General features: G+C 41.6%; 1 protein-coding gene across 1 annotated transcript in view; it reads left to right on the top strand.

Annotated features, from left to right (window-relative positions):
• The window catches only part of LOC124552655 (serine/threonine-protein kinase 11-interacting protein), a 277,366-nt gene that overhangs the window by 41,515 nt on the left and 210,139 nt on the right, over positions 1-25,712 (top strand). The window contains exons 3-4 of the mRNA XM_047126981.1: positions 3,055-3,418; positions 19,360-19,553. Of these exons, the coding sequence (XP_046982937.1) occupies positions 3,055-3,418; positions 19,360-19,553 (558 nt within the window). The remainder of the gene's footprint in view (positions 1-3,054; positions 3,419-19,359; positions 19,554-25,712) is intronic.

Genomic DNA, 25,712 nt, shown 5'->3' with positions numbered 1-25,712 from the left:
TGTACGGAACGGAGACCTGGACAATTAACCTGAAGCACATTAAAAAATTACAAGCTCTCGAGATGGATTTCTGGAGAAGATCGGCAAGAATCTCCAGGAAAAAAAAAGATAAGGAACGCCGAAATAACGAGGAGAATGGAAATAAAAGAAAGAGTATATGACGTAATGGATAGGAAGAAATTACAGTGGTACGGGCATGTACGACGAATGGAGAAAGCCAGAATACCAAAATTGATACTGGAATGGGAACTGGAGGGGAGAAGAAGAAGACGACCTATGACCACCTGGCTCCAAAATGAGGAGAATGCGTGCAGAGGAAGAGGACACACAAAATCGAAACACCTGGAGAAATATTTTGAAAATATAGTTTAAGAACGTTTCTTCTTTCTATTGTAATTTCCGAGTAAATTATTATATTGAAGATAAGCCTCTGTAACGAGGAAAAGCTCAAAATAATACATAATAAATTATTGTTTAAGATTGACAAACTGATTTTAAACAATTAATTTTGATAAAATGAGGCCTGTATATGAGATTAACTATTTTGGGTAATTGCCTCGTATGTGTTCAAAAGGTGATTAGTTAAAAAGAAAAGAAAAAAGAAAAAACAAACAAGAACAAGTGCTCGCTTCCACCTCACTCCATTACAACTGGTCGAAATAGTGACTGTACAGTCTCCGATACAGAAGAATTTAATGTGACACGAATCTGACCGTGAAAAGCCAGTGAAGCTACACGGGAGTGTAAGAAACTAAACTTCCCCGTGTAGCAAAGTATTCAATGGCTCAGGGTCTTCATTGGCTCTCATTTTACATTTTTGAAAAGCACACAACTTTAAACAAGAGTAACATACAGTGCTAGTGAACATAGTACTGTTTAATTGTACGTGTTAAAGTGACTCGAGACAGAACAGTACTGGCGAGTCTTTTGACTTCCCCGATTGCGTACCTGACACAAAGGTGAACTTGGAGAAATTCAAGCAACTTATTGCACATACTGTAATTGCAGAAAAGAGGTATTAGAAACACGTGTGCTGTGCATCCGAGGATGTCACGTTGCCTGTTGTTTAAAAATCTTAAGTTATTAATAGTAACCGTAACCTCTGTGTGTATCTACGATATTTTCATTTTTCGCGTAGCAATTTAGAATTGTACAAGGAGAACTGCCTCGATCACACTTATAATATCAGAAATAAAGAAAATTTTATGCTCCCTGCTCATTGTATAGATTTATGTGCTCAGACTCCCCAATATATGGGAATGAAAATTTATAAAAAAAAACTAAAAGCCGAGAACATTCCGAGTACGAAACTAGATTCACTGAAAAGAAAGCTGCACGATACTCTGCTTCGACAGTGCCACTACTCGGTTGAAGATTTGTTGCACAGTGAATTGAATATATGAGCAGGATGTAATTTATCTTGTGATGTGAATATGTAAAGGTATGTTTTCACAAAAAGCTATGTTAATGTTTAAATACAACTCACCCATATTAACAGTAGTTTGATATCAGTGAAATTGCATAACCATATTTTGAAACGTGTCTCTAATTCTAATCAAGTGATTAGCATATCTGTTGTATGAGACGAAGAAATCACACTTCACAATATTCGTGAAGAATGTAGTCTTTTAAATCTCAATTTAGGGTGTCTGTGCACCACCAGGAGCAGATACTGAGACGACTCCCATCTCTGAGGACCTCGGCATCGGTGGTATATTAAAATCTCTCATCCTCTTTCCACCCTTGCGCAGTGGAATTTATAGAACACGAAGTGGGTCGAACGAACGAGATGGTGACAGACATAAATACTCGGTAATAGATGTAGATCCAACTGCGTACAGTCAGATTTTTTCTAACATTTTGACATGGGCGGAAACACAATTTTTGCCAAGCTCCACTCGCTGTATGTACACGTCACATATTTTTTAAGATTTCAAACATTCCGAAGCCCAATTTTTGCAGTACTCCACTCAATAGTGCCCCCCCCCCCCCCCCCCCCCCCCCCCCCACACACACACACTCTAAGATATCTGTTCTTTCGGACATGTCCGAAAAAACAGATACCATCGGCGACCATGCAGCTCGTTAGAATGAAATTGCAATGAAGTGAACACCCTTAGTTGCTTACAGGTGTTGACATACGTCAACGGGGACAGATGAAAATGTGTGTCCCGACCGGGACTCAAACTCGGGATCTCCTGCTTACATGGCAGACGCTCTATCCATCTGAGTCACCGAGGACGCAGAGGATAGCGCGACTGCAGGGATTTATCTCTGGCACGCCTCCCGCGAAACTGACATTCTCTACGTATTGCCCATTATACTCATTACTTGAGGCACGTTGCCGATTTCCGTAAGAGTCTGGGCACTGTGCATTTGCACAGAAGAAGAAGATGGTCAAGTGGCTGGTGAGCGTTACCTATATATATACACCAAGATGGTATCTGTTCTTTCGGACATGTCCGAAAGAACAGATACCATCGGTGACCATGCAGCTCGTTAGAATGAAATTACAATGAAATGAACATCCTTAGCTGCTTACAGGCGTTGACATAAGTCAACGGGGACAGATGAAAATGTGTGCCCCGACCGGGACATGTCCGAAAGAACAGATACCATCTTAGTATATATATATAGGTAAGTCTCACCGGCCACTTGACCATCTTCTTCTCTGCGAATGCACAAACAGTGGCCAAACTCTTACGGGATTCGGCAACGCACCGCGAGTAATGAGTATAATGGGCTGGGGGCACTACGAATGTAGTGCGGGACAATACGTCGACAATATGGGTTTCGCGGGAGGGGTGCCGGAGATAAATCCCTGCAGTGGCACTATCCTCTGTGTCTCAGATGGGTAGAGCATTTGCCATGTAAGCAGGAGACCCCGGGTTCGAGTCCCGATCGGGGCACACATTTTCATCTGTCCCAGTTGACATATGTCAATGCCTGTAAGCAGCTAAGGGTGTTCATTTCATTGTAAAAATTGCTGTAGTGGTACGGTGGGAGGTGGCGACAGTACTGCAGGGGGAGCTGACGCGGCAGCCCGTGCCGCAGGTGCGGCTGTGCGACGTGCACGGCCTGTCGACGCTGGCGCCCCGGCTGACTTCCCTGTGCTGTGATGGCGACCCGCAGCAGCTGCTCGCCGCTGCGGGGACCTGGCCGGAGCTGCGGACGGCGACGTTCTGCCGTGCCGGAGTGTCCGCCGTCCCTGTGCCACTGGCCGCGGCCGCCCCGGAGCTCGCCGTCCTCGACCTCGGCCACAACCGACTGTCCGACACTGCGGGTGCAGATTTCTCAGCCTTCCGATCGCTGAGCCGCCTCGGCCTGGCGTACAACGCGTTTGAAGCCGTCCCGTCCGGACTGCCGCCCGGTCTCACCGCCCTCGGCCTGGCCTGCAACTACGTCGATACTATTGACGGTAGGTCGCTTTGTCCCGGTGGAGGTAATATATAATATGCCCGAGATACCGGGCCGTATCGTGTGGGGTGCGGCACTCGAATCCGGACAAATTTGAATTTGAATTTCCCGTATGACCGATAAACTGTATATACGACCCGGGACAACTGGGAGATCCGGGAAAAACCCGGGAATTTTTTCATCCGGGAGAGAACTGGGAAAAACCCGGGAATTGTTTACAATTCCTGGAATTTTTCGTTATTTTAGTTTTGATTTAAATTTTTGTGATTTTGGATGGTAAGATCCAATACTCTAACAAAGGATATTATTGTACCCCGTGCAGTGTTACGTGGCTTTATGCTTAATTACAGACTTACTATTTTATCAGCTGATTTGTTTTTACCATGTAACGCCCGCTGTTTACGGTCCTCCTTTGTTGCTTAGCGATGTATCACTTTTCGTTCTGATGCCGCAACTCTTCCTTTCCCATATCTTTACTACTTTTTATCTATATAAACGATGAACTATTGGTTTTGCCGTTTAACAACTTTTTAATAACTGTGGAAGTATTACAGGCATCGGGTCCCACCTAATGTGTCACCTGCCTATACGTTTTACATGAACCTCTCGAGACTCGATCGATCTGTTTACAAAGAGAAAGCAGAATATCTCTTCCTTTGACGTTGTCCGACAACGACCTAGGAAGCTCGACGCCCTCGCGGTCCGGGCTCTTCCGTGGCTCGCGGTAGCTTACAGCATTCGTTTTATTCCTCGCCCACTTGCCGCTACGTCAAACTTTCGTGGTGATTGTCGGGCAACATCTTTCATGTCATCTGCAACATAACTAAACTTTCTTCCCACAGTATTTCTGAAAACCCAAAAACAAACTTAAAGAACATAATAATAATAACTGTTCTTACAATTATTCGTATAAGTCTTGGTCGATTTAATGAGGGGTGGAACAGGCCTAAGCCTTGTAACGCCACACCCGCTACTGCAGAATAACACTGCAGCAACGAAACTTCAGCACAAAACACAGTGTTCATACAAGCGTCTGCCAACAGTAAAATGTGTCAAAGGCTTTTGGAAGACTATGCAATGCTTCATAACAACAGATTGTGTCCGATGAGAGTGACGTGACAACTGTTTAAATTAGATTCCTTTGAGCAGTTGCCGGCGGGCTCTTGTGCACACGTAGTTAAGTCACGTATGAGTAGTACCTTCTCCTGCTTCTTGTTACAGAAGTGTGGCTTGGCGCCACTACCTAATATTGCCCCGGTTCAGAAATATAGTAAATCCGGGCCCGAGATAGAGAAGATCCAAAGAAGAGCGGCGCGTTTCGTCACAGGGTTATTTGGTAACCGTGATAGCGTTACGGAGATGTTTAACAAACTCAAGTGGCAGACTCTGCAAGAGAGGCGCTCTGCATCGCGGGGTAGCTTGCTCGCCAGGTTTCGAGAGGGTGGGTTTCTGGATGAGGTATCGAATATATTGCTTCCCCCTACTTATACCTCCCGAGGAGACCACGAATGAAAAATTAGAGAGGTTTGAGCGCGCACGGAGGCTTTCCGACAGTCGTTCTTCCCGCGAACCATACGCGACTGAAACAGAAAAGGGAGGTAATGACAGTAGCACGTAAAGTGCCCTCCGCCACACACCGTTGGGTGGCTTGCGGAGTATAAATGTAGATGTAGATGTAGATGTAGATGCACAGAGCAGTCTGAGTTGTGGGGAGGTGGGTCCTCTCCACGTGACCTGTGTTTACGTTCAGTGATTTGGTTGTTTCCTCTTCGTTTATTGCTCTCACGTTAAATGATAAAACGGATTTTTGTGACCGGGAGATATCAAATGAATTAAAATACGTTCGGATAATTACAGATGGCTGAAATATGTCATTAGTTTCAGATTTAATTTCCACCTTTCTGACAGTCGAGCATTAATCGCCTTGCGGAACAATGAAGTTATCTTTGTCGGTTTGCTAAAAAGATTTGGCTTTTATTAATCTTTTCTGCTGAGGCAGTCAGTTTGTTTGAAACGAACTGTTTAATTTCACACTGTTGGCTGGTTTCAACTGTTCGCTGATTTCAAGTGCACGTATGACATTATGCCATAATAAAGACCCAAGCATGTGATAATACAATACTGGTACTTCAAGAAAATGTACATCTGAATCTGGACATACAAATGTGCACTTTAAGCTGAATTATGCATTTTAGTATGGTTCACGAAATTCCGATGCTCGTGAAGTATCCTTTGATGTCTTGTTTCTTTTATGACATAATGCAAGATCTTTTAATGTTTTACACGTACGGACATATGGCCTTCCTTCGTCATCGTGCGGTGACGACTGTTATCTGGCGCTCTCTTGCAACTGCTGAAACGAACTTATTTCTAACAGGTAGCGGGAAAGTATTGCGAACGGTGGATTGAAAAAGCGTTACATACATTAAAAGCAAATTTCCTTTTATGCAAGATGAACTATGTGAGAGAATGTACAATTAATTTCTTAAATAACAAAGCGTTTAATTCTCATTTAAAAGTCAACTCTTGGAGGACGGCCATTTAGAAGAATTTTGAGCTCAGAAGATCACACATTTACATCGTTATTAAAAATTTTACTGGCACATTTGTGTGATGTATCTTAAAGTGTATCACGCGCAGAAAAGATCAACATTATATGTGGAAGCTTAGCTTCTCTTCCAGCTTATTAATCTTGGAGACCAATATTATATGCGAATGCTATGTATATTAATTTAAACCATTAACTTTTCTTATTTGTGTTTTTGTGCTACTTAAGAGTGATCTTGCTATTGGCTGACTACCTCACGTGTCCTGTGCTGCCATCAGCTGGCGAGATCACGTGACATGAGTTATGAGCGGCTTACAAAAGCGCATCGCAATCTCGATTTCAATGCTTCGAAAAGTAACATGCGGTATTTGGTGGAATTCAAATTTATACCTTTGTAATACGAAAATATGCAGCACACATATTGCTGCACATCAGAGGTGTTTCAAAACGTGTTGCCGTGACTTCTACAGCTGTGCCTCGGCTTCCACTGGACTGGCTCTGCTTTCTTTCTCCACTCCTTGCTCACTTCTTTTGACTCGGGATGTAACAGTACATCACAGGTGATAAAATGAGTCAGAAACGTGTCTCCCTCCTCCTGAAATTTAGCCAAGAGATGCTCGTGCACTTTCAGACCGTTCAGTTTTTCACCAGTTGTCGTAAGATCAGACACGTGCATTTCCTAAACTATACCTGATAATGGCAAAAGCTTAGCCTACCTCATCCAAACCTCAGCGACTGTAAGAAAAGCTTGTCATTCCATTCTCGAGAAGTTGTCGAATGTGGTAAACTGTGTCGCCTGCGGTACCGTCACGGGATTGACAGTCGTGGTCTCCGTTCTCGATGTGCTACGGACCCTACGTGAATCGATCGTGCAAAATGAACTCTCGAGATCTTGAAAGTCTCTTTACCTCGAATCATTCGGGGTATCTCCCACATATTTCACCCTGTTTTTCCCCTCCCCGCGTGATAAACTAGGCAGTCGTACGCCGCGTGGCATAGACGCAAACCTCTCACTCTGACGTGATGATGGTAGATGATGGAAATGATCAGCCACGTTTGGCTGCTTCCCTCACCATCACCCGTCACTGACACGAATGGGAACCCTCACGTCAGTGCAGAACATGCGGGGCCCAGGGGTTTGTTCCTATTCGAGTTGACCGCGCACGATTTCTGGTACTGAGAATGGAAAATAACTGGACTGGACACATTCCTGTGTGACGTACCCCACTTCATAGCACCCTACAGCATTACAGTCCCATTCTGAAGAATTTTACTTGTCAATTAGTCCATCCTCGGATAGCTATCTTCCACAAGAGCATAAGCCACTTTAATGTTTGTGGTTTTTAACGCAGTGGAAATCTTGCTTGTCCACTTTACAAAGTCTCGGACGTAAGTGAACTGACACTTTACTGTAAGATACGTAAACTCTTTCATATACACAAATAAACAAAAAAGTTTTGCATCACCTTGGTTCCGGGGAGTTCTGGAACCTGTACAGAAAATTGGAATAGAGATCAACATAAACATCATTTCTGCCCTTTTTATTGTTCATGAAACCACACATTCTACGTTGTACCACCATACAGCGAGACCTACAGAGGTGATGGTCCAGATTGCTGTACACACCGGTACCTCTAATACCCAGTAGCACGTCCTCTTGCATTGATGCATGCCTGTATTCTTCAAGGCATACTGTCCACAAGTTCATCAACATGTCGTTGGTCCAGATTGTCCCACTCCTCAATGGCAATTTGGCATACATCCCGCAGAGTGGTTGGTGGGTCACATCGTCCATAAATAGCCCTTTTCAACCTATGCCAGGCATGTCCGGTAGGGTTTATGTCTGGAGAACCTGCTCACCACTAGTTGAGTGATGTCGTTATCCTGAAAGAAGTCATTCACAAGGTGTGCACGATGGGGGCGTGAATTGTTGTCTATGAACACGAATGCCTCGCCAATACGCTGCCGATATGGTTGCACTATCGGTCAGAGGATGGTATTCACATATCGTTCAGTTGTTACGGCACCTTTCGTGACCACCGGCGGCATATGTCGGCCCCATATAATGCCACCCCAAAACAGCAGGGAACCTCCACCTTGCTGCACTAGTTGGGCGGTGTGTCTAAGGCATTCGGCCTGACCAGGTTGCCTCCAAACTGATCTCTGACGATTATGTGATTCAAGGTATATGCGACACTCATCGGTGAAGAGAACGTGATGCCAATCCTGAGCGGTCCAGTTGGCGTATTGTTGGGCCCATCTGTACTGCGTTGCATAGTGTAGTGGTTCCAAAGATGGACCTCACCGTGGACGTCCTGTGGCTGCACGAAAAGCATTATTCAATATGGTGGCATTGCTCTCAGGGTTCCTCCGAGCCATAATCCGTAGGCAGCGGTCATCCATAGGTAGCGGCATCGACAGTTCGTCCCTCTGTATCTCCTACATATCCAAACAACGCCACTTTGGTTCACACCGATACACCTGGACAGTTCCCTTGTGGAGAGCCCTTCCTGGCATAAAGTAGCAATGCAGATGCGATTGAACCATGGTACTGAGTGCCTAGGCATGGTTGAACTACAGACAACACGAGCCGTGTACCTCCTTCCTGGTGGAATGATTGGACCTGGTCAGCTGTTGGACCCCTTTTTTTAATATGCACTTTATATCCTCCATACGTAAGTGATTGTCAGTTATTTTATTGCGCAAATAGCAAACCCTTTCTATTCCTTGTAGAGTCTCATTTCCTAATCTGATTCCTCCAACGCTGCCAGATTTATTCTACTGCATTCCATTACTCTCGTCTCGCGTTTGTCGACACTCTAGTTATATCCCCTTTTGAGGCATTCTCCATTTCGTCTGTCTGCTCTCCCGATTTCTTTACTGGCTCTGACGCAATTACAATGTCATCGGCAAACCTCAAAGTTTTTATTTCTTTGGTCTTAACTGTAATTCCTTTTGCTGTATTTTATTAAATTTCCTTTTTCGAGCTACAGTTGTTGTTGTTGTGGTCTTCAGTCATGCAACTGGTTTGATGCAGCTCTCCATGCTACTCTACCGAGCGAGGTGGCGCAGTGGTTAGCACACTGGACTCGCATTCGGGAGGACGACGGTTCAATCCCGTCTCCAGCCATCCTGATTTAGGTTTTCCGTGATTTCCCTAAATCGTTTCAGGCAAATGCCGGGATGGTTCCTTTGAAAGGGCACGGCCGATGTCCTTCCCAATCCTTCCCTAACCCGAGCTTCCGCTCCGTCTCTAATGACCTCGTTGTCGACGGGACGTTAAACACTAACCACCACCACCACCATCCATGCTACTCTATCCTGTGCAAGCTCCTTCATCTCCCAGTACCTACTGCAACCTACATCCTTCTGAATCTGCTTAGTGTATTCATCTCTTGGTCTCCCTCTATGATTTTTACCCTCCACGCTGCCGTCCAATGCTAAATTTGTGATCCCTCGATGCCTCAGAAGGTGTCCTACCAACTGATCCCTTCTTCTAGTCAAGTTGTGCCACAAATTTCTCTTCCCTCCAATTCTATTCAGTACCTCCTCATTAGTTATGTGATCTACCCATCTAATCTTCAGCATTCTTCTGTAGCATCATATTTCGAAAGCTTCTATTCTCTTCTTGTCTAAACTATTTATCATCCACATTTCACTTCCATATGTGGCTACACTCCATACGAATACTTTCAGAAACGACTTCCTGACACTTAAACCTATACTCGATGTTAACAAATTTCTCTTCTTCACAAACGCTTTCCCTGCCATTTCCAATCTACATTTTATATCCTCTTTACTTTGACCACCATGAGTTATTTTGCTTCCAAAACTCATTTACTATTTTAATTGTGTCATTTCCTAATCTAATTCCCTCAGCATCACCCAAGTTAACTCAACTACAGTCCATTATCCTCGTTTTGCTTTTGTTGATGTTCATCTTATATCCTCCTTTCAAGACACTGTCCATTCCGTTCAATTGCTCTTCCAAGTCCTTTGCTGTCTCTGGCAGAATTACAATGTCATCGGCGAAACTGAAAGTTTTTATTTCTTCTCCATGGATTTTAATACCTACTCCGAACTTTTCTTTTGTTTCCTTTACTGCTTGCTCAATATACAGATTGAATAGCATCGGGGAGAGGCTACAACCCTGTCTCACTCCCTTCTCAACCACTGATTCCCTTTCGTGCCCCGCAAATCTTATAACTGCCATCTGGTTTCTGTACAAATTTTAAATAGCCTTTTGCTCCCTGTGTTTTACCCCTGCCATCTACAGAATTTGAAAGAGAGTATTCCAGTCAACATTGTCAAAAGCTTTCTCTAAGTGTACAAATGCTAGAAACGTAGGTTTGCCTTTCCTTAATCTTTCTTCTAAGATAAGTCGTAGGGTCAGTATTGTCTCACGTGTTACAGTACAGTACAGCTACAGTAAAATATATGAAAACACACACACACACACACACACACACACATGTGCCTGTACACAGCACCGCCTGGACTAACAGTGCCAGTGGAGTACTTCAGCAGGTGGACTGGTTGTGGTGGGGACCGTGTTGGGTGGGGTGGGTAGAGGGAGACACGGAGAGAGGTGGGAGGCGGGAGAGGGATTGGGGGTGGGTGGCGAGTGGCTCAGAGAGAGGCATTCGGGGACGGGTGGCAGCACTTTCCCGCAATATTTATTCTATAGACGTGTGCAGTTGCATAAAGTCGGTAACTCGGAGAAGTGTCTTCGAGGTCCCGGTGACACTCTTACTTCACGATATGTATTTTTGCTAATTGTATTTCTGGTCGGTAGTGAGAATGATTTTACAATGAACTCGACAATTCGCAACAGTAGTACCAGAACTATAAATAATTTCTGTACCGAAATGCATCCTCCTCTGGGCATCAGGGGGGAGTTTTATATCCTGGGCCAGTGGATATCAGTCAGGAAATTGAAAATATAGAGTAAAAATCTACCCCATTACCTTCTGCAGTACAGCTTAAAACTTACAAATTCTGTCCTATTCTGATATTTACATCAGGTAGACCCTGACTTTGCCGCTGCATAGACAGTAGTCTGTGTAAAATTAAAATTCTTGGAAGTATCGGATGATGTTAGTAGGTGACTGGTGCAAAAGGAGGAGTACTGTGTTGTATCGAACGTACCTATCGTCCTCTTTATGCCAAAACAATGAATCTACACTCTACTACTTTTGAGATACAGATGATGGAATGTTTCACGGTAGTTTAAGAAACCGATTTGCATCCAATTCATTGTTATCACATTGACAAATGTTAAGACATAAGTTTTGATTGGTTGATTGATTTTATTTTCAGTCCGATTGATCCGTAGTGAGGAGGCCCTCCAGGATGTAGAACATGTCAGAAAAACAACAATACATGACAAATATTTACAACTAAAACAAATAAGCTAATGTCCCATTCCACAGGTCCCAAGTGGAATGATCGTCATTTTTTAATTAACACTATATGAAAGAGTCATTTAACAAATATTAATGCACTGAATTTAAAATAAAAACAACTACTATAATACTTATTTACAATGAATACATTACTGCACTGAAATGGTGCAGAAGATAGATTGTACTTACACACACACACACACACACACACACACACACACACACACACACACACACAGATATATACACTACTGGCCATTAAAATTGCTACACCAAAAAGAAATGCAAATGATAAATGGGTATTCCTTGGACAAATATATTATACTAGAACTGACATGTGATGAAATTTTCACACAATTTGGGTGCATAGATCCTGAGAAATCAGTAGGCTTCTTTGTTGCTCTAACCTTGGTAAGTTTTGGGGGAAAACAGTGTTCGAATAAAGTAAGCACTTTATTAGCAAAAGTGTTATATTTTTCATTCATGCCATGAGCACTGTAAACATCAGTTCAGTGAATGTCTCTGAGGAGTGTCCTAAAATAATCAATTTTTGGCTTATTGATTACCCTCTTGAGCTCAGATTTTATATCCTATTCAGTATTAACATTTAACAGAAGGAACTGCATGTCATGGTCTGAGAGGCCATAGACTATTGGTTTTGTAATATAATTTTGTTCATTAGACTTTTCTATAAAGATATTATCAATGGCTGTTTGTGAACAAATGGCTATCCTAGTGGGGAACTTTACAGTGGGAATTAAGTTGAATGATAGTGTTACTAACTAAAATAAATTCTTATTGGAAGAGTATTTAAGGAAATCTACATTGAAATCACCAGCAACCACCATTTCTTTGTTTTCGGTTGTTAAATGGGCCAGTACAGCTTCAAGGTGGTTTACGAACAGATTAAAGTTACCTGCAGGTGCTCGATATACACTTAATACTATGAATGATTTTTTGTGAAATTCTACTTCTGTTGCACATGCTTCCATATGCTGTTCTAGGCAACATTTATGAATGTCTATGTTCTTAAATTTATGACAGTTCCTGATGAATGTGGCAACTCCATTTCTGATCTACGAAAGTGAGATGCTAACCTAAAACCTGTAACACTTAAAAGTTGTATACCAGTGGTCACATGATGTTCAGAGAGGCAGATTATGTCAGCTGGGTTTGAAGACTCTAATTCATCTATGCAGATAGTTAATTCATTAATTTTGTTTCTCAGTCCTCGAATATTACGATGCAATAAAGATAGCTGACATTTCACATTGACTGAGTTAGAATTTGGTTGAGTTAAAATATCTAATTTGGTTGAGTTAAAATATCTGCTGACTGTTGAAAATTCTTAACCTATAGCTGTTTATGCTGATGTGATAAGCTAGAAGTATGTTTTTTGGTTTCTTTCTCAAACTGGAGGTTTGTCTCAGTTCTAACCTCTCCTAAAATTTGGTTTGTTTCTGTCCTTCCTACCCTACAAAAGGGTCTTTTCTGAACCCTATAACCACTGGTATTTTACCACTCATGACAGTGCCTCCCCCCTTTAACTTTCCTGCTGTTTTCCCAGCCAATTTACACTTCCCCCTTCCTGTTGAGGTGAAGGCCATGCCTAGTATAATCCCACCTACTGAGAGAATCAACAGGAACCACACCAATGTGTGACCCCGCACCCGACTTAAGCAGCCGTTCCAGTTCCAAATTGACTCTGTTTAAATGAGGTCGGTCATGGCACCCAAGAACAGATACAAACTCAACTCTAGTATGCTTCGATGCTGATGCAATCTTTGCCAGGTCACACTCTATACTGTACCCAGGATCTCTGCCCCACCCACTATAACCACGGTGTCTTCCTTAGTGAAATCTTTGCAAAGTGATCCTAAATCCTCTGTCACCTGCTCCAGACGAGCACTAGATTTAAAAAAATTGGTGGCCTGGTATTCTGATCCTAGTTCATCTCGCAAAATTTGGCCAACAACTCTTTCATTGGAACTATCTAACAACAACACTTTCTTTCTCTTTACTGATTTCCCTACATTCTTACTTTTCAATTCAGCCTGAAGGGCGGCAATTTTCCCCTCCTGTTCTAGTATCATCCTATCTCTACTACAAATCCTACAAAACCACTGATGAGTCTCATTTACTTCCTCTATTCCCACACTACTACAGTCACCCACATGGAAAAAACTACAGCACCCGTCACAGAAAAGCCCCAACCTAACAATTCTACGGCAATTCGAGCACTTTTCACTCGTGATAAGCGTAACGGTTTATTAAGAATAAGTCAGTTAAATTACAGATAAACACAAAAATATGGTTCCACAAATTTGGCCTATATGCAACTGTGTGTAAGCAAAAACAACAGTGCAAAGTTCCTGAAACAACAACTTAAACTTTACGCTACTTTCTGGAAAAGCTAATTAAATAATGAAGAGGTACGCTAAGTTAAATTGCTGGAGAGAGCAAAGAACAACTAAACGAAATTCTACAGATTTGCTGCGGCAAAACGTAAACAGAAAATACGACTGTACGATCTCTTCGTGTTTTCTGCTGTATTACGTAAAGAAAAATGAAACCTTTAATGGTACACTTAAAAGGCACACTAATACACCTATTTAGCATGTAATCAGTACTAAACTATATGTTTTATAATCTAAAATGACTTACCTTTACGAGAACACCAAAACTCGTGCTAGTCGCCTGGCTGCAGGGCTGCCAACTTCTTTGTAATCATTGTTTCTACTTTAGAGAAAGTGAGGCGTTTGAATTTTCAGATACGTTGTTATTATTGTCGTCCTCAGTCCAGAGGCTGGTTTGATGCAGCTCTCCATGCTACTCTATACTGTGCAAGCCTCTTCATCTCCCAGTAACTACTGCTACCTGCATACTTCTGAATCTGCTTAGCATATTCATCTCTTGGCTCCCTCTACAATTTTACCCCACACTTTTCCCTCCAGCACTAAACTGGTGATCCCTTGATGCTGCAGAACGTGTCCTGCTAACCGATCCCTTGTTGTGCCACAAATTTCTCTCCTCCCCAATTCTATTCAGTACCTCCTCATCACCATCTAGTCTTCAGCATTCTTCTGTAGCACCGCATTTCGAAAACTTGTATTCTCTTCTTGTCTAAACTGTTTATCATCCATATTTCACTTCCTGGCACTTAAATTCATACTCAATGTTAAAAAATTTCTCTTCTTCAGAAACGCTTTCCATGCCATATCCAGTCTACATTCTATATCCTCTCTAATTTGACCATCATCAGTTATTTTGCTCCCCAAATAGAAAAACTCATTTACTACTTTAAGGGTCTCATTTCGTAATCTTATATCTGGAAACAGCGATTGTGTGAGACCCAACTCGCTTTATTTGTTCATGAGACCCAGAAAATATTAGATACAGGCTCCCAGGTAGATGCCATTTTCCTTCACATCCGGAAGGCGTTCGATACAGTTCCGCATGTTGTTCTCAATGGAGAGACATCTACAGACGTTAAAGTAACCTCTGGCGTGCCACAGGGGAGTGTTATGGGACCATTGCTTTTCACAATATATACAAATGACCTAGTAGATGGTGTCGGAAGTTCCATGCAGCTTTTCGCGGATGATGCTGTAGTATACAGAGAAGTTGCAGCATTAGCAAATTGCAGCGAAATGCAGGAAGATCTGCAGTGGATAGGCACTTGGTGCAGGGAGTGGCAACTTACCCTTAACATAGACAAATGTAATGTCTTGCGAATACATAGAAAGAAGGGTCCTTTATTGTATGATTATATAATAGTGGAACAAACACTGGTAGCAGTTACTTCTGTAAAATATCTGGGAGGATGCGTACGGAACGATTTGAAGTGGAATGATCATATAAAATTAATTGTTGGTAAGGCGGCTGCCAGGTTGAGATTAATTGGGAGAGTCCTTAGCAAATGTAGTCCATCAACAAAGGAAGTGGCTTACAAAACACTCGTTCGACCTATACTTGAGTATTGCTAATCAGTGTGGGATCTGTACCAGGTCGGGTTGACAGAGGAGATAGAGAAGATCCAAAGAAGAGCGGCGTGTTTTGTCACAGGGTTATTTGGTGGGCGTGATAGCGTTACGGAGATGTGTAGCAAACTCGAGTGACAGACTCTGCAAGAGACGCGCTCTGCATCGCGGTGTAGCTTGCTCGCCAGGTTTCGAGAGGGTGTGTTTCTGGACGAGGTATCAAATATATTGCTTCCCCCAACTTATACCTCCCGAGGAGATCACGAATGTAAAATCAGAGAGATTCGAGCGTGCACGGAGGCTTTTCGGCAGTCGTTCTTCCCGCGAACCACACGCGACTGGAACAGGAAAGGGAGGTAATGACAGTGGCATGTAAAGTGCCCTCCGCCACACACTGGTGGGTGGCTAGCGGAGTATAAATGTAGATGTAGATGAACATTGCCTGGTTTAATTTGACTACATTCCATTATCCTCGTTTTGCTTTTGTTGATGTTCTTCTTATGTCCTCCTTTCAAGACATTGTACATTCTGTTCAGCTGCCTTTCCAGGTGCTTTGCTGTCTCTGACATAATTACAGTGTCATCGGCAAACCTCAAAGCTTTTATTTCCTCTCCATGGATTTTAATTCCTACTCCAAATTTTTCTCTTGTTTCCTTTACTGCTTGCTCAATATACAGGTTGAATAACCCTGTCTCACTTCCTTCTCGACCACTGCTTTCCTTTCACGCCCTTTGACTCTTATAACTGCCATGTAGATTCTGTACAAATTGTAAATAGCCTTTCACTCCCCACCACGATTATTGTCACTCTCTGGTAGTTGATTATCTACCTTGTCTCTCCCACGGTTATTTTGTTTCTCAGTATCCTCGCAACGTTTTGTGCACCTTTTATGCAGTCTTATTTCGTGTTACACTTTTGAAATATATTTTAGTTGCACACTAATCCTTTGTATATTGATCTGAACTTTGAATGAAGAGCTGAAGTGTAATCAGTCACATTGCTACACAGAAATTTGTGTCTGTAATCAGACGCAAGCAACTTTTTAAGGATATCAAACTGTGTACTTTGAACATTCATGTTTTAACAGTGCAGTGAAGATCAGTAACAGAGCACCAAAATCATGATCGAGCCACATTCGGTGTTATAAATTGTGCTCGTTTTTGCTTTCCCAGTAACGGACCCCAAATTTTGTCCTCTACTACCGACGCACCTTGTCTGTGATCGTACTGTAATAGAGAACTTAAATAATGAAAAGCACCAATGCTTGTTAGTGAAAATCTCCATTTTTGCACATTGGTGATTTTGGCATATGTAGTAATCTAGAAGTGAATAAGTGAGGACACTTTGCAGCAGTGGCTGTTCCTGGCTGTCAGCGTGCAGTTTGTTCTCGACTCTTTCAACATCTCGACGACTCCCTTTTGCGACACGCTCGTCGGGAGATGGAGTGTGAATTGTGGTTTATTAGTCTCATAACATACATAATCCAAATCATTTGATTCAGTTACAGGAGACATGTCAAAATTTTGGTAAAGTTTTACCATGTACATACAACACCTGATTTTAACAAATGGTACCATAACTATAATACAACATAAAAATACACATACAATAAAAAAACTAACAATTAATTACAACAAGTGATTTTAACAAATGGTATCATAATAATAATACAATTTTGTTACACATACAATAAAAGACTAACAATTCATTACCCCTTGCTCAAATTATCTTGTCATCCTTTATGGATTCTTCTAATGAATAGTAGCATTTCTCCCACAGAATCTGCTGTAGCCTTATTTTTAGACTCTCTGGCTTCATATTAAATATATTTTTGCCCATTAGCTTGTTATATTATATATTGTCATTCCCATATACTGTGGAATTCGTGCATATAATTTCAAATGGTGTGTGGGTAACATAAAATTATTTTTATTTCTTGTCTTGTATGTGTGGTTAAAATGATTTTCCTCGAATAATTTTTGTCTGCTGTGTACAAAGATTATGATTTCATAAATGTATGTGGAGGGAACTGTTAGGATTTGCAAGTTCCGAAATAATGGGCGACAAGATTCTGTTTGTTGTGCACTACACATGTATCGTATAATTTTCTTTTGCAGTTTCAGTATTTGAGATACACTCCTTTAATTTCCTCAAAAAATGATACCATACCTAATGACAGATTCAAAATAACTATGATATGCTATTTTTCGTGTACTCATGTCGGTAGAGTTTGCTAATATTTGCATTGCAAATGCAAAGCTGCTTATTTTATTTGATAGGAACTCAATATGTGTACTCCAGTTTAAGTTGTTGTCCTCCTTTAGTCCTAGGAATTTGGCTGTGTTAACTTCTTCCATATGATGATTGTGATGATGGATTTTAAGATCCACACATTTCAAATGTTTGGTTTTGAAATGTACCATATTGGTTTTTGCAATGTTCAGTTTCAAGCCATTTAACTGTAACCAGTTTTCTAGACTACCCATTGTGCTCACAATGGAGCTCTGAATTTTTTCTGCATCGTCTTCAATTAAAACAGAACTATCATCCACAAACAGAACTGACGGGGAATTTATATTTACGGGCAAGTCATTTACGTAGAATAGGAACAGGATTGGCCCCAAAATGGAGCCTTGAGGCACACTTTGTGATACTGTACTCCATTTAGAATAATAATTCACTCCATTTGATGTGACGCTTACCCTTTGCTTTCTGTTGTGCAAGTATGATGTGAGCCATTTCAGAGCTTTGTCCTTAATACCATATTTGTTTAATTTGTAGATAAGCAAGTCATGGTTCACCGAGTCAAATGCTTTTGAAAGATCGCAGAAGATACCTGCGACTTTACTCCTCTGATCCAATGATTTGAATATCTTCTCAATAAAGTTATTTACTGCATCCAGTGTGTTTTTTCCTTGTTAGAATCCAAATTGGTTACTTACAATAATATCATTTTTTACAATAAAATTTTTGATCTCATTTGCAGCTACTTTCTCTAACACTTTTGACAGGATTGGGAGAATAGAAATAGGGCGATAGTTTCCCATATCTTCCCTAAACCCTTTCTCGAACAGAGGTCTCTCTTTGGCATATTTTAACACATCCCTGTTCAAAAGATCGGTTGATTATTTTAGCTAGCGGGGGTGCTATTATGTCATATACTGCTTTAATCACTTTACTTGGTGTCCCATCCCACCCAGCAGAATTTTTATTTTTTAATGACAATATAACATTTTTCACATCCTTTATTGTGACTTTTTTAAAATCTGTGAGATACTCGGCTTCTTGGTCGAGTCCAAAGGGATTTACTTTACTCTGATATCCTGCTACATCAACTTCTGACTTTGCTACATTTATGAAGAATTCATTAAAACATTCTGATATTTGAGCTGGGTTTACAACAACATTATCATCTACTTTAATCTTAGTTATTTCATTACTACTGACTTTAACACCTAACTCTGATTTGACAACAGACCACACTGCCTCTGTCTTACTATTATGTTGTAAAATAAACTTATTGTTTGCCATTTGTTTTGCTGCCTTTACAACTTTTTTGAATATGGCTTTATAATGTTTCACATACACAGCAAAACGCCTGTTTTTGTTATACTTCAGTTCATTTTGTAGTTGCCTCTTTCTGGCACTAGAAATTTTTATACCCCGAGTTATCCATCGAATCTTCCTAGTCGTTTTGTTACATTTGGTTTTAAGTAGAAAAGTTTAATTGAATATTTCAAGAAACCTACCAAGAAATTTGTTAAAGTTAGTACTACTTGAGATACAGCTGTCATAAGGCCACTCGACCTCACTTAACTTATTGCTAAATATAGTTAGGTTTTTTTCATTGAAGTTCGTATTCGTGTGGCTTTTGTTACACGAAATTTCTTTATAGAGTTTTGGTAGTTCAATGAATAATGCGGAGTGGTCAGAGATTCCTATACCCGAGCAAAATTTATTAACCTCTCCAAACACGTAATGTGAACAGACAGAGTGTTTCCCGCCGCAGGTGTGTCGCGGCTGGCGTCCCTGGTGGAGCTGGACCTGTCGGGCAACTGCCTGGCGGCGCACGGCTGCCTGGCGCCGCTGTCTGGGCTGCCCGCGCTGCGCCGCCTCGACCTGCGCGCCAACCCGCTGGCCTTCCACCCGCGCCACCGCGTCCTCGCTGCGGCCGAGCTGCACTCCGCCGCCCTCACCTGCGAGGTGAGCGACCGGCACGGTCGAGCTGCTCCGTTCGGCACCGCGTCACCTCGGGAGCTCCTCCACTTGAGATTATCAGCGTATTTTATATACCGTGTGATCAAAAAGTCAGTATAAATTTGAAAACTGAATTAATCACGGAATAATGTAGGTAGAGAGGTACAAATTGACACACACTCTTGGAATGACACGGGGTCTTATTAAAACCAAAAAGATACAAAAGTTCAAGAAATGTCCGACAGATGGCGCTACATCTGATCAGAATAGCAATAATTAGCATAACAAAGTAAGACAAAGCAAAGATGATGTTCTTTACAGGAAATGCTCAATATGTCCACCATCGTTCCTCAACAATAGCTGTAGTCGAGGAATAATGTTGTGAACAGCAGTGTAAAGCATGTCCGGAGTTATGGTGAGGCATTGGTGTCGGATGTTGTCTTTCGGCATCCCTAGAGATGTCGGTCAATCGTGATACACTTGCGACTTCAGGTAACCACAAAGCCTATAATCGCACTGAGTGAGGTCTGGGGACCTGGGAGGCCAAGCGTGACGAAAGAGGTGGCTGAGCACACGATCATCACCAAACGACGCGCGCAAGAGATCTTTCACGCGTCTAGCAATATGGGGTGGAGCGCCATCCTGTGTAAACATAGTACGTTCCAGCAGGTGTTTATCAGCCAGGCTGGGGATGATGGGATTCTGTAACATATCGGCGTACTTCTCACCCGTCACGGTAGCAGTTACTGATGTTTTGCTGTCCAGCGCCATCTGTCAGACATTTTGTGAACTTTTTCCTTCTTCTTCTTCTTCTTCTTCTTCTTCTTCTTTTTCCCTTCTATTAAAACCCCATGTCATTCCAAGCATGTGTGTCAATTTATACCTCTCTATCTACATTATTCCGTGGTTTATTAAGTTTTCAAATTTATACTGACTTTTTGATCACCCTATATTTTCAATGCCTGCTCTTTTACTGAATTATGTTGTCATAATGTGCACATAAATTACGTAAAGTGTCGGTTCGACAGAAGTGAGTGGTAGAGATATTGTGTAAAGTAGATAAACGCACAGTTTCCAGAACACTTTCTAAGGATCTTTGAATTCTAACACTTGCTTCCCAAACATCCGTACCTTAATGATTTTTGCTTCTGGTAATAAAAAATCATTTTCGACCGAACTGTGAGATAGGCGCAAAAATAATATTCGTGTTGAGAGAAATAATATTTGTGTTGACTTCATCCTCTCATCTGTGGTTCGCGGCAGAGTGATGTGCTACGGCGGTAGGATATTCACCGGGCTCCCATCTAACCTAGAACAGGAAATTGGGACTCTCTACCGACTCAAAAGAAAATTAAAAACGTATGCCACGAGCTACTGTTTCTACAAATTATCTGAATATCTAGATTTGGGTATTGAAAAGACTGTTAGGTACACGGCAAGTAGCCTTGTTCATTATAATGCTGCGTTACGAGTAGTGATGTGCTGTAAATAGGATTCAGTATTTATAGGCCCGAACATAAATTTAGTTGAAGAATGCCGTTGTAATCGAGTAAATGTTAGGCGACAAATAGAATGTGAACATCAGCTACGTAGTAAAACTGAGGTGCTAGAAAAATTGTCCTGAGCACTATGGGACTTAACTGCTAAGGTCAACAGTCCCCTAGAACCTAGAACTACTTAAACCTAACTACCTAAGGACATCACACACATCCATGCCCAAGGCAGGATTCGAACCTGTGACCGTAGCGGTCGCGCGGTTCCAGACTGAAGCGCCTAGAGCCGCTCAGCCACTCCGGCTAGCTGAAGTGCTAGAAGTTTTCTTCTTTTTTTTTTTTTGAGAGTAATAGTTTTTGTACTAATTAACTGTAGTATACAGAAAAATGAAATGTCGTGTGGCTAGGGCCTCCCGTTGGGTAGACCGTTCGCCTGGTGCAGGTCTTTCGAGTTGACACCACTTCAGCGACCTGCGCGTCGATGAGGATGAAATGATGATGATGATTAGAACAACACAACACCCAGTCCCTGAGCGGAGAAAATCTCCGACCCAGCCGAGAATCGAACCCGGGCCCTTAGGATTGACAGTCTGTCACGATGACCACTCAGCTACCGGGGGCGGACAGTATACAGAGAAGTTGCAGCATTAGAAAACTGTATCGAAATGCAGGAAGATCTGCAGCAGATAGGCACTTGGTGCAGGGAGTGGCAACTGACCCTTAACATAGACAAATGTAATGTATTGCGAATACATAGAAATAAGGATCCTTTATTGTATGATTATATGATGGCGGAACAAACACTGGTAGCAGTTACTTCTGTAAAATATCTGGGAGTATGTGTGTGGAACGATTTGAAGTGGAATGATCATATAAAATTAATTGTTGGTAAGGTGGGTACCAGGTTGAGATTCATTGGGAGAGTCCTTAGAAAATGTAGTCCATCAACAAAGGAGGTGGCTTACAAAACAGTCGTTCGACCTATACTTGAGTATTGCTCATCAGTGTGGGATCTGTACCAGATCGGGTTGACGGAGGAGATAGAGAAGATCCAAAGAAGAGCGACGCGTTTCGTCACAGGGTTATTTGGTAACCGCGATAGCGTTACGGAGATGTTTAACAAACTCAAGTGGCAGACTCTGCAAGAGAGGCGCTCTGCATCACGGTGTAGCTTGCTCGCCAGGTTTCGAGAGGGTGTGTTTCTGGATGAGGTATCGAATATATTGCTTCCCCCTACTTATACCTCCCGAGCAGATCGCGAATGTAAAATTAGAGAGATTAGAGTGCGCACGGAGGCTTTCCGGCAGTCGTTCTTCCCACGAACCATACGCCACTGGAACCGGAAAGGGAGGTAATGACAGTGGCACGTAAAGCGCTCTCCGCCACACACCGTTGGGTGGCTTGCGGAGTATAAATGTGGATGTAGATGCAGATTAAGATTAAGTGTTGACAATACGAATAGCATTAAGCAGTACACTGACAGTTTGTTGTTCGAACAGTGTAGAGATTAACTTTCTGAGATATCTGTTCCGTCTTCAATTTATGTTGACTGCTTTTAGTTCTCAATTCACTTTCCTCACCCCTCCCTTTTCCCTTTCAATTTTTCAAACAACCACACAATTTTTCTTGTCAGTCCATTTGAATTCATTCTTTGAATATAATATTATTATATACCTGTTAGTTTTTAAATTAAATGTTTCTAATCTACATTACTAAAACACAGTCCTGAAACCCTATACCAGTTGCAGTGTAGAGGCAACAAAACTTCAATTTTCAATATGTAACCTATTTAATTATTGACTGAATTTAAATATTTAGACTGCTGTCACAATTCACTCATTAAGAGATATAAACTTAAGTTGAAAGTTCAACACAATAAGGCAAGTAATACAGTTACAAATGCACGTTTGCCCTCAGGCAGTGTAACTCACAAGTATTTGAGAATGAAAGCACTTAGCAACTTCCGACAAACTGTACACATTTTTTCAAACATTTTTGAAGACTTTTCTACCTGACACCACCCCACAAAATGATGAAATGAAAAGAGGTTATTGCTTACTAAATTTTCACTATTTGTGCAGTAAAACTCCTGCATTGTGCGTGATCTTTCAATTTGTTGCTTGTTAACTATGAAATGTATTCTCAACATATTTTCCATACGGTAGTTACATGTATCACCTAAGTCATTTGTGACATTGTATCGTCGTACACCATATAATGCGAGAGATATAGCATCGTAAACACTAAACTGCATGAAAAATTGGGCACCGGGTGAATGTCTGCTGTTATGTTTCACTTGAGTACATAGTGTCTGTCTGTCGTGAAACATTTGCTCTCACAACTGCGGTAATTGGTGTCCAACTGGGCAGGGAGTCGTGAATGAAACAAGAAATTGCCTAGAAGAATTTGGCACTGAGCACAATTTAAACATTGCTAGTACTTGCTTTAATGATCGTGAAAGAAGGCTTTATAGATGGATGAGACCTGGAAGCAACAGAATGTTAAAAATGGATTATATGATGGTAAGAAGGAGCTTTCAAAACCAGATATTGAACTGCAAAACACTTCCAGAGGAAGTTGTGGGGTCTGACTGTAATTTATCGATTGTTAACTGTGATTAATATGGAAGAAATTGCAGAAACCTGGAAATAAAAGAAATGGTGCATGGGTAAGTTGAAAGAACTGGAGGTTGCTTGTTGTTTTAGAGGGAACATTAGCCAACATTGGCTGAGGCAGAGGAAAGGAATAAAATGAAGATGAGTGGGTAGCTTTGAAAGATGAAATAGTGAAGACAGCAGGGCATCAGTTAGGCAAAAAAATGTCCAGTAGATATCCTTGGATAACACATGAAATATTGAACCTAATTGACATCTGAAAACAGCAATAAATGAAGGAGGAAAAAAGAAATCCAGATGTCTAAAAAATGAGATTCATAGACAGTGCAAGAGATTCTTCATATGGGAAATTTAAAGAGAGACCTTTGGAGAAGAGTCAAATAGCCTGTATTGGTATCAAGAGCTCAGTTGGCAACCCGGTTCTAAGCAAAGAAGGGAAAACTGTAAGTGGAAGGATCTGTATAATGGAAGCAAACTTGAGGACAGTATTATAGAAAGGAGAAATGAAGTAGGTGAAGACAAGATAAGAGATATGATACTGCAAGAAGATTTAGATAGAGCTCTGAAAGATCTAAATCAAAACAAAGGTCCTGTAGTAGACGAAATCCTTCAGAACTACTGAGATCCTAGGGAGATCCAGCTGTGACAAAATTATTCCACCTGGTATGTGTGACGTTCCAGACATGCGAAATACCATCAAACTTCAACAAGAATGTCATAATTGCTATTGTAAAGGAGGCAGACACTTAAACATGTGAATGTTGCTGAACTGTCATTTATAATCAGTCACAATTGCAAGATACCACTACAAGCTATTGACAGAAGAATGGAAATATTGGTAGAAGCTGACCTTGGGGTAGATTAGTTCACAATACTGATCTCAGAAGACAGGTTAAATAATTACAAACATATGATTCTAGTATATTTATAGATTTAGATAAAGCTCTTGACAATGTCGATTGAAATACACCCTGTATAATCCTGTAGATAGTAGGGATAAAATGCTAGGAGCGAAAATTCGTCTAACTTCTTCAGAAATGAGAGTGCAGCTGTAAGAGTCGAAGGATCGAAAGGGAACAGTTGTCGAGAAGGGAGTGAGACAGTGTCGTAACCTCTAGTCTGTTCATTCGGTGAGCTAATTCTGTTACAGGCTGCAAAGGGTTTGGAAGAGCAGTCATACAGAACAAATACTGAGTCGAAGAGAAGTTGTGAGACAAACATTGACAAAGGTAAAATGAGGGTAGTGGAAAGGAACAGAATTGAGATAAGTGATGCTGATAGAATTAGATGAGGAAATTGGATACTAAAAATAGTTGACGAGTTTTGCTATTTGGGCACTAAAATAACTGTTGACAATGGAAGTAGAGAAGATATAAAATACAAACTGGCAATAGTGAGAAAAGCATTTGTCAAAAATGAGAACTTGCTAATAAGAAATATAAATTTAAATATTTGGAAATATTTTCTGAAGGTATTTGACCAGAGTGTAGCTTTATATAAGTGAAATATGGGCAAGGGAAAGGACGGCAAAGCACTGAGCAAGTGAGCTGGGGAAGGCAAAAGGTGGGTGAGACGGGGGAGGTCAAGGCGTGGAGATGGGGACTGGACGTGGTTGAAGGGGGTTCTGGCTTGCAGGAGAGCTTCCACCTGTGCAGTTCAGAAAAGCTGCTGTCGGTAGGAAGAATCCGGGTGGCACAGGCTGTGGAGCGGTTGTCGAATGTGTACGCAGAATAGAAGTGCATCATTATTGTCACATGATGTGTTATGTACAATCATTTGATTCAAACATTGGTGACTAGTCATGAATCTAGTTGTTTTCTACAAATGTAAGAATGGGTGCTGAAAAGTTCATGCCTTTGCCTAGAAAGAATGAAGCTGAAGGTTTGAAATTACTCATTTATTCAATTTCTTCTCCCCCGAGACAGAGACACTCGGCCCACCACCGTTGCAGCACTTCTAGTCTGCCCGAATAAAAGTTGTGCAATCTGTTCGAAGGGACTAGGTCTGGCGGGTAGGGAGGACGGTTGTCTAGTCGGAAGTCCGGGGTCATCAATTTA

This window comes from Schistocerca americana, chromosome 10 (genome assembly GCF_021461395.2).
Source record: "Schistocerca americana isolate TAMUIC-IGC-003095 chromosome 10, iqSchAmer2.1, whole genome shotgun sequence".
Taxonomy (NCBI): domain Eukaryota; kingdom Metazoa; phylum Arthropoda; class Insecta; order Orthoptera; family Acrididae; genus Schistocerca; species Schistocerca americana.
This window is presented reverse-complemented; position numbering and strand designations above follow the sequence as displayed.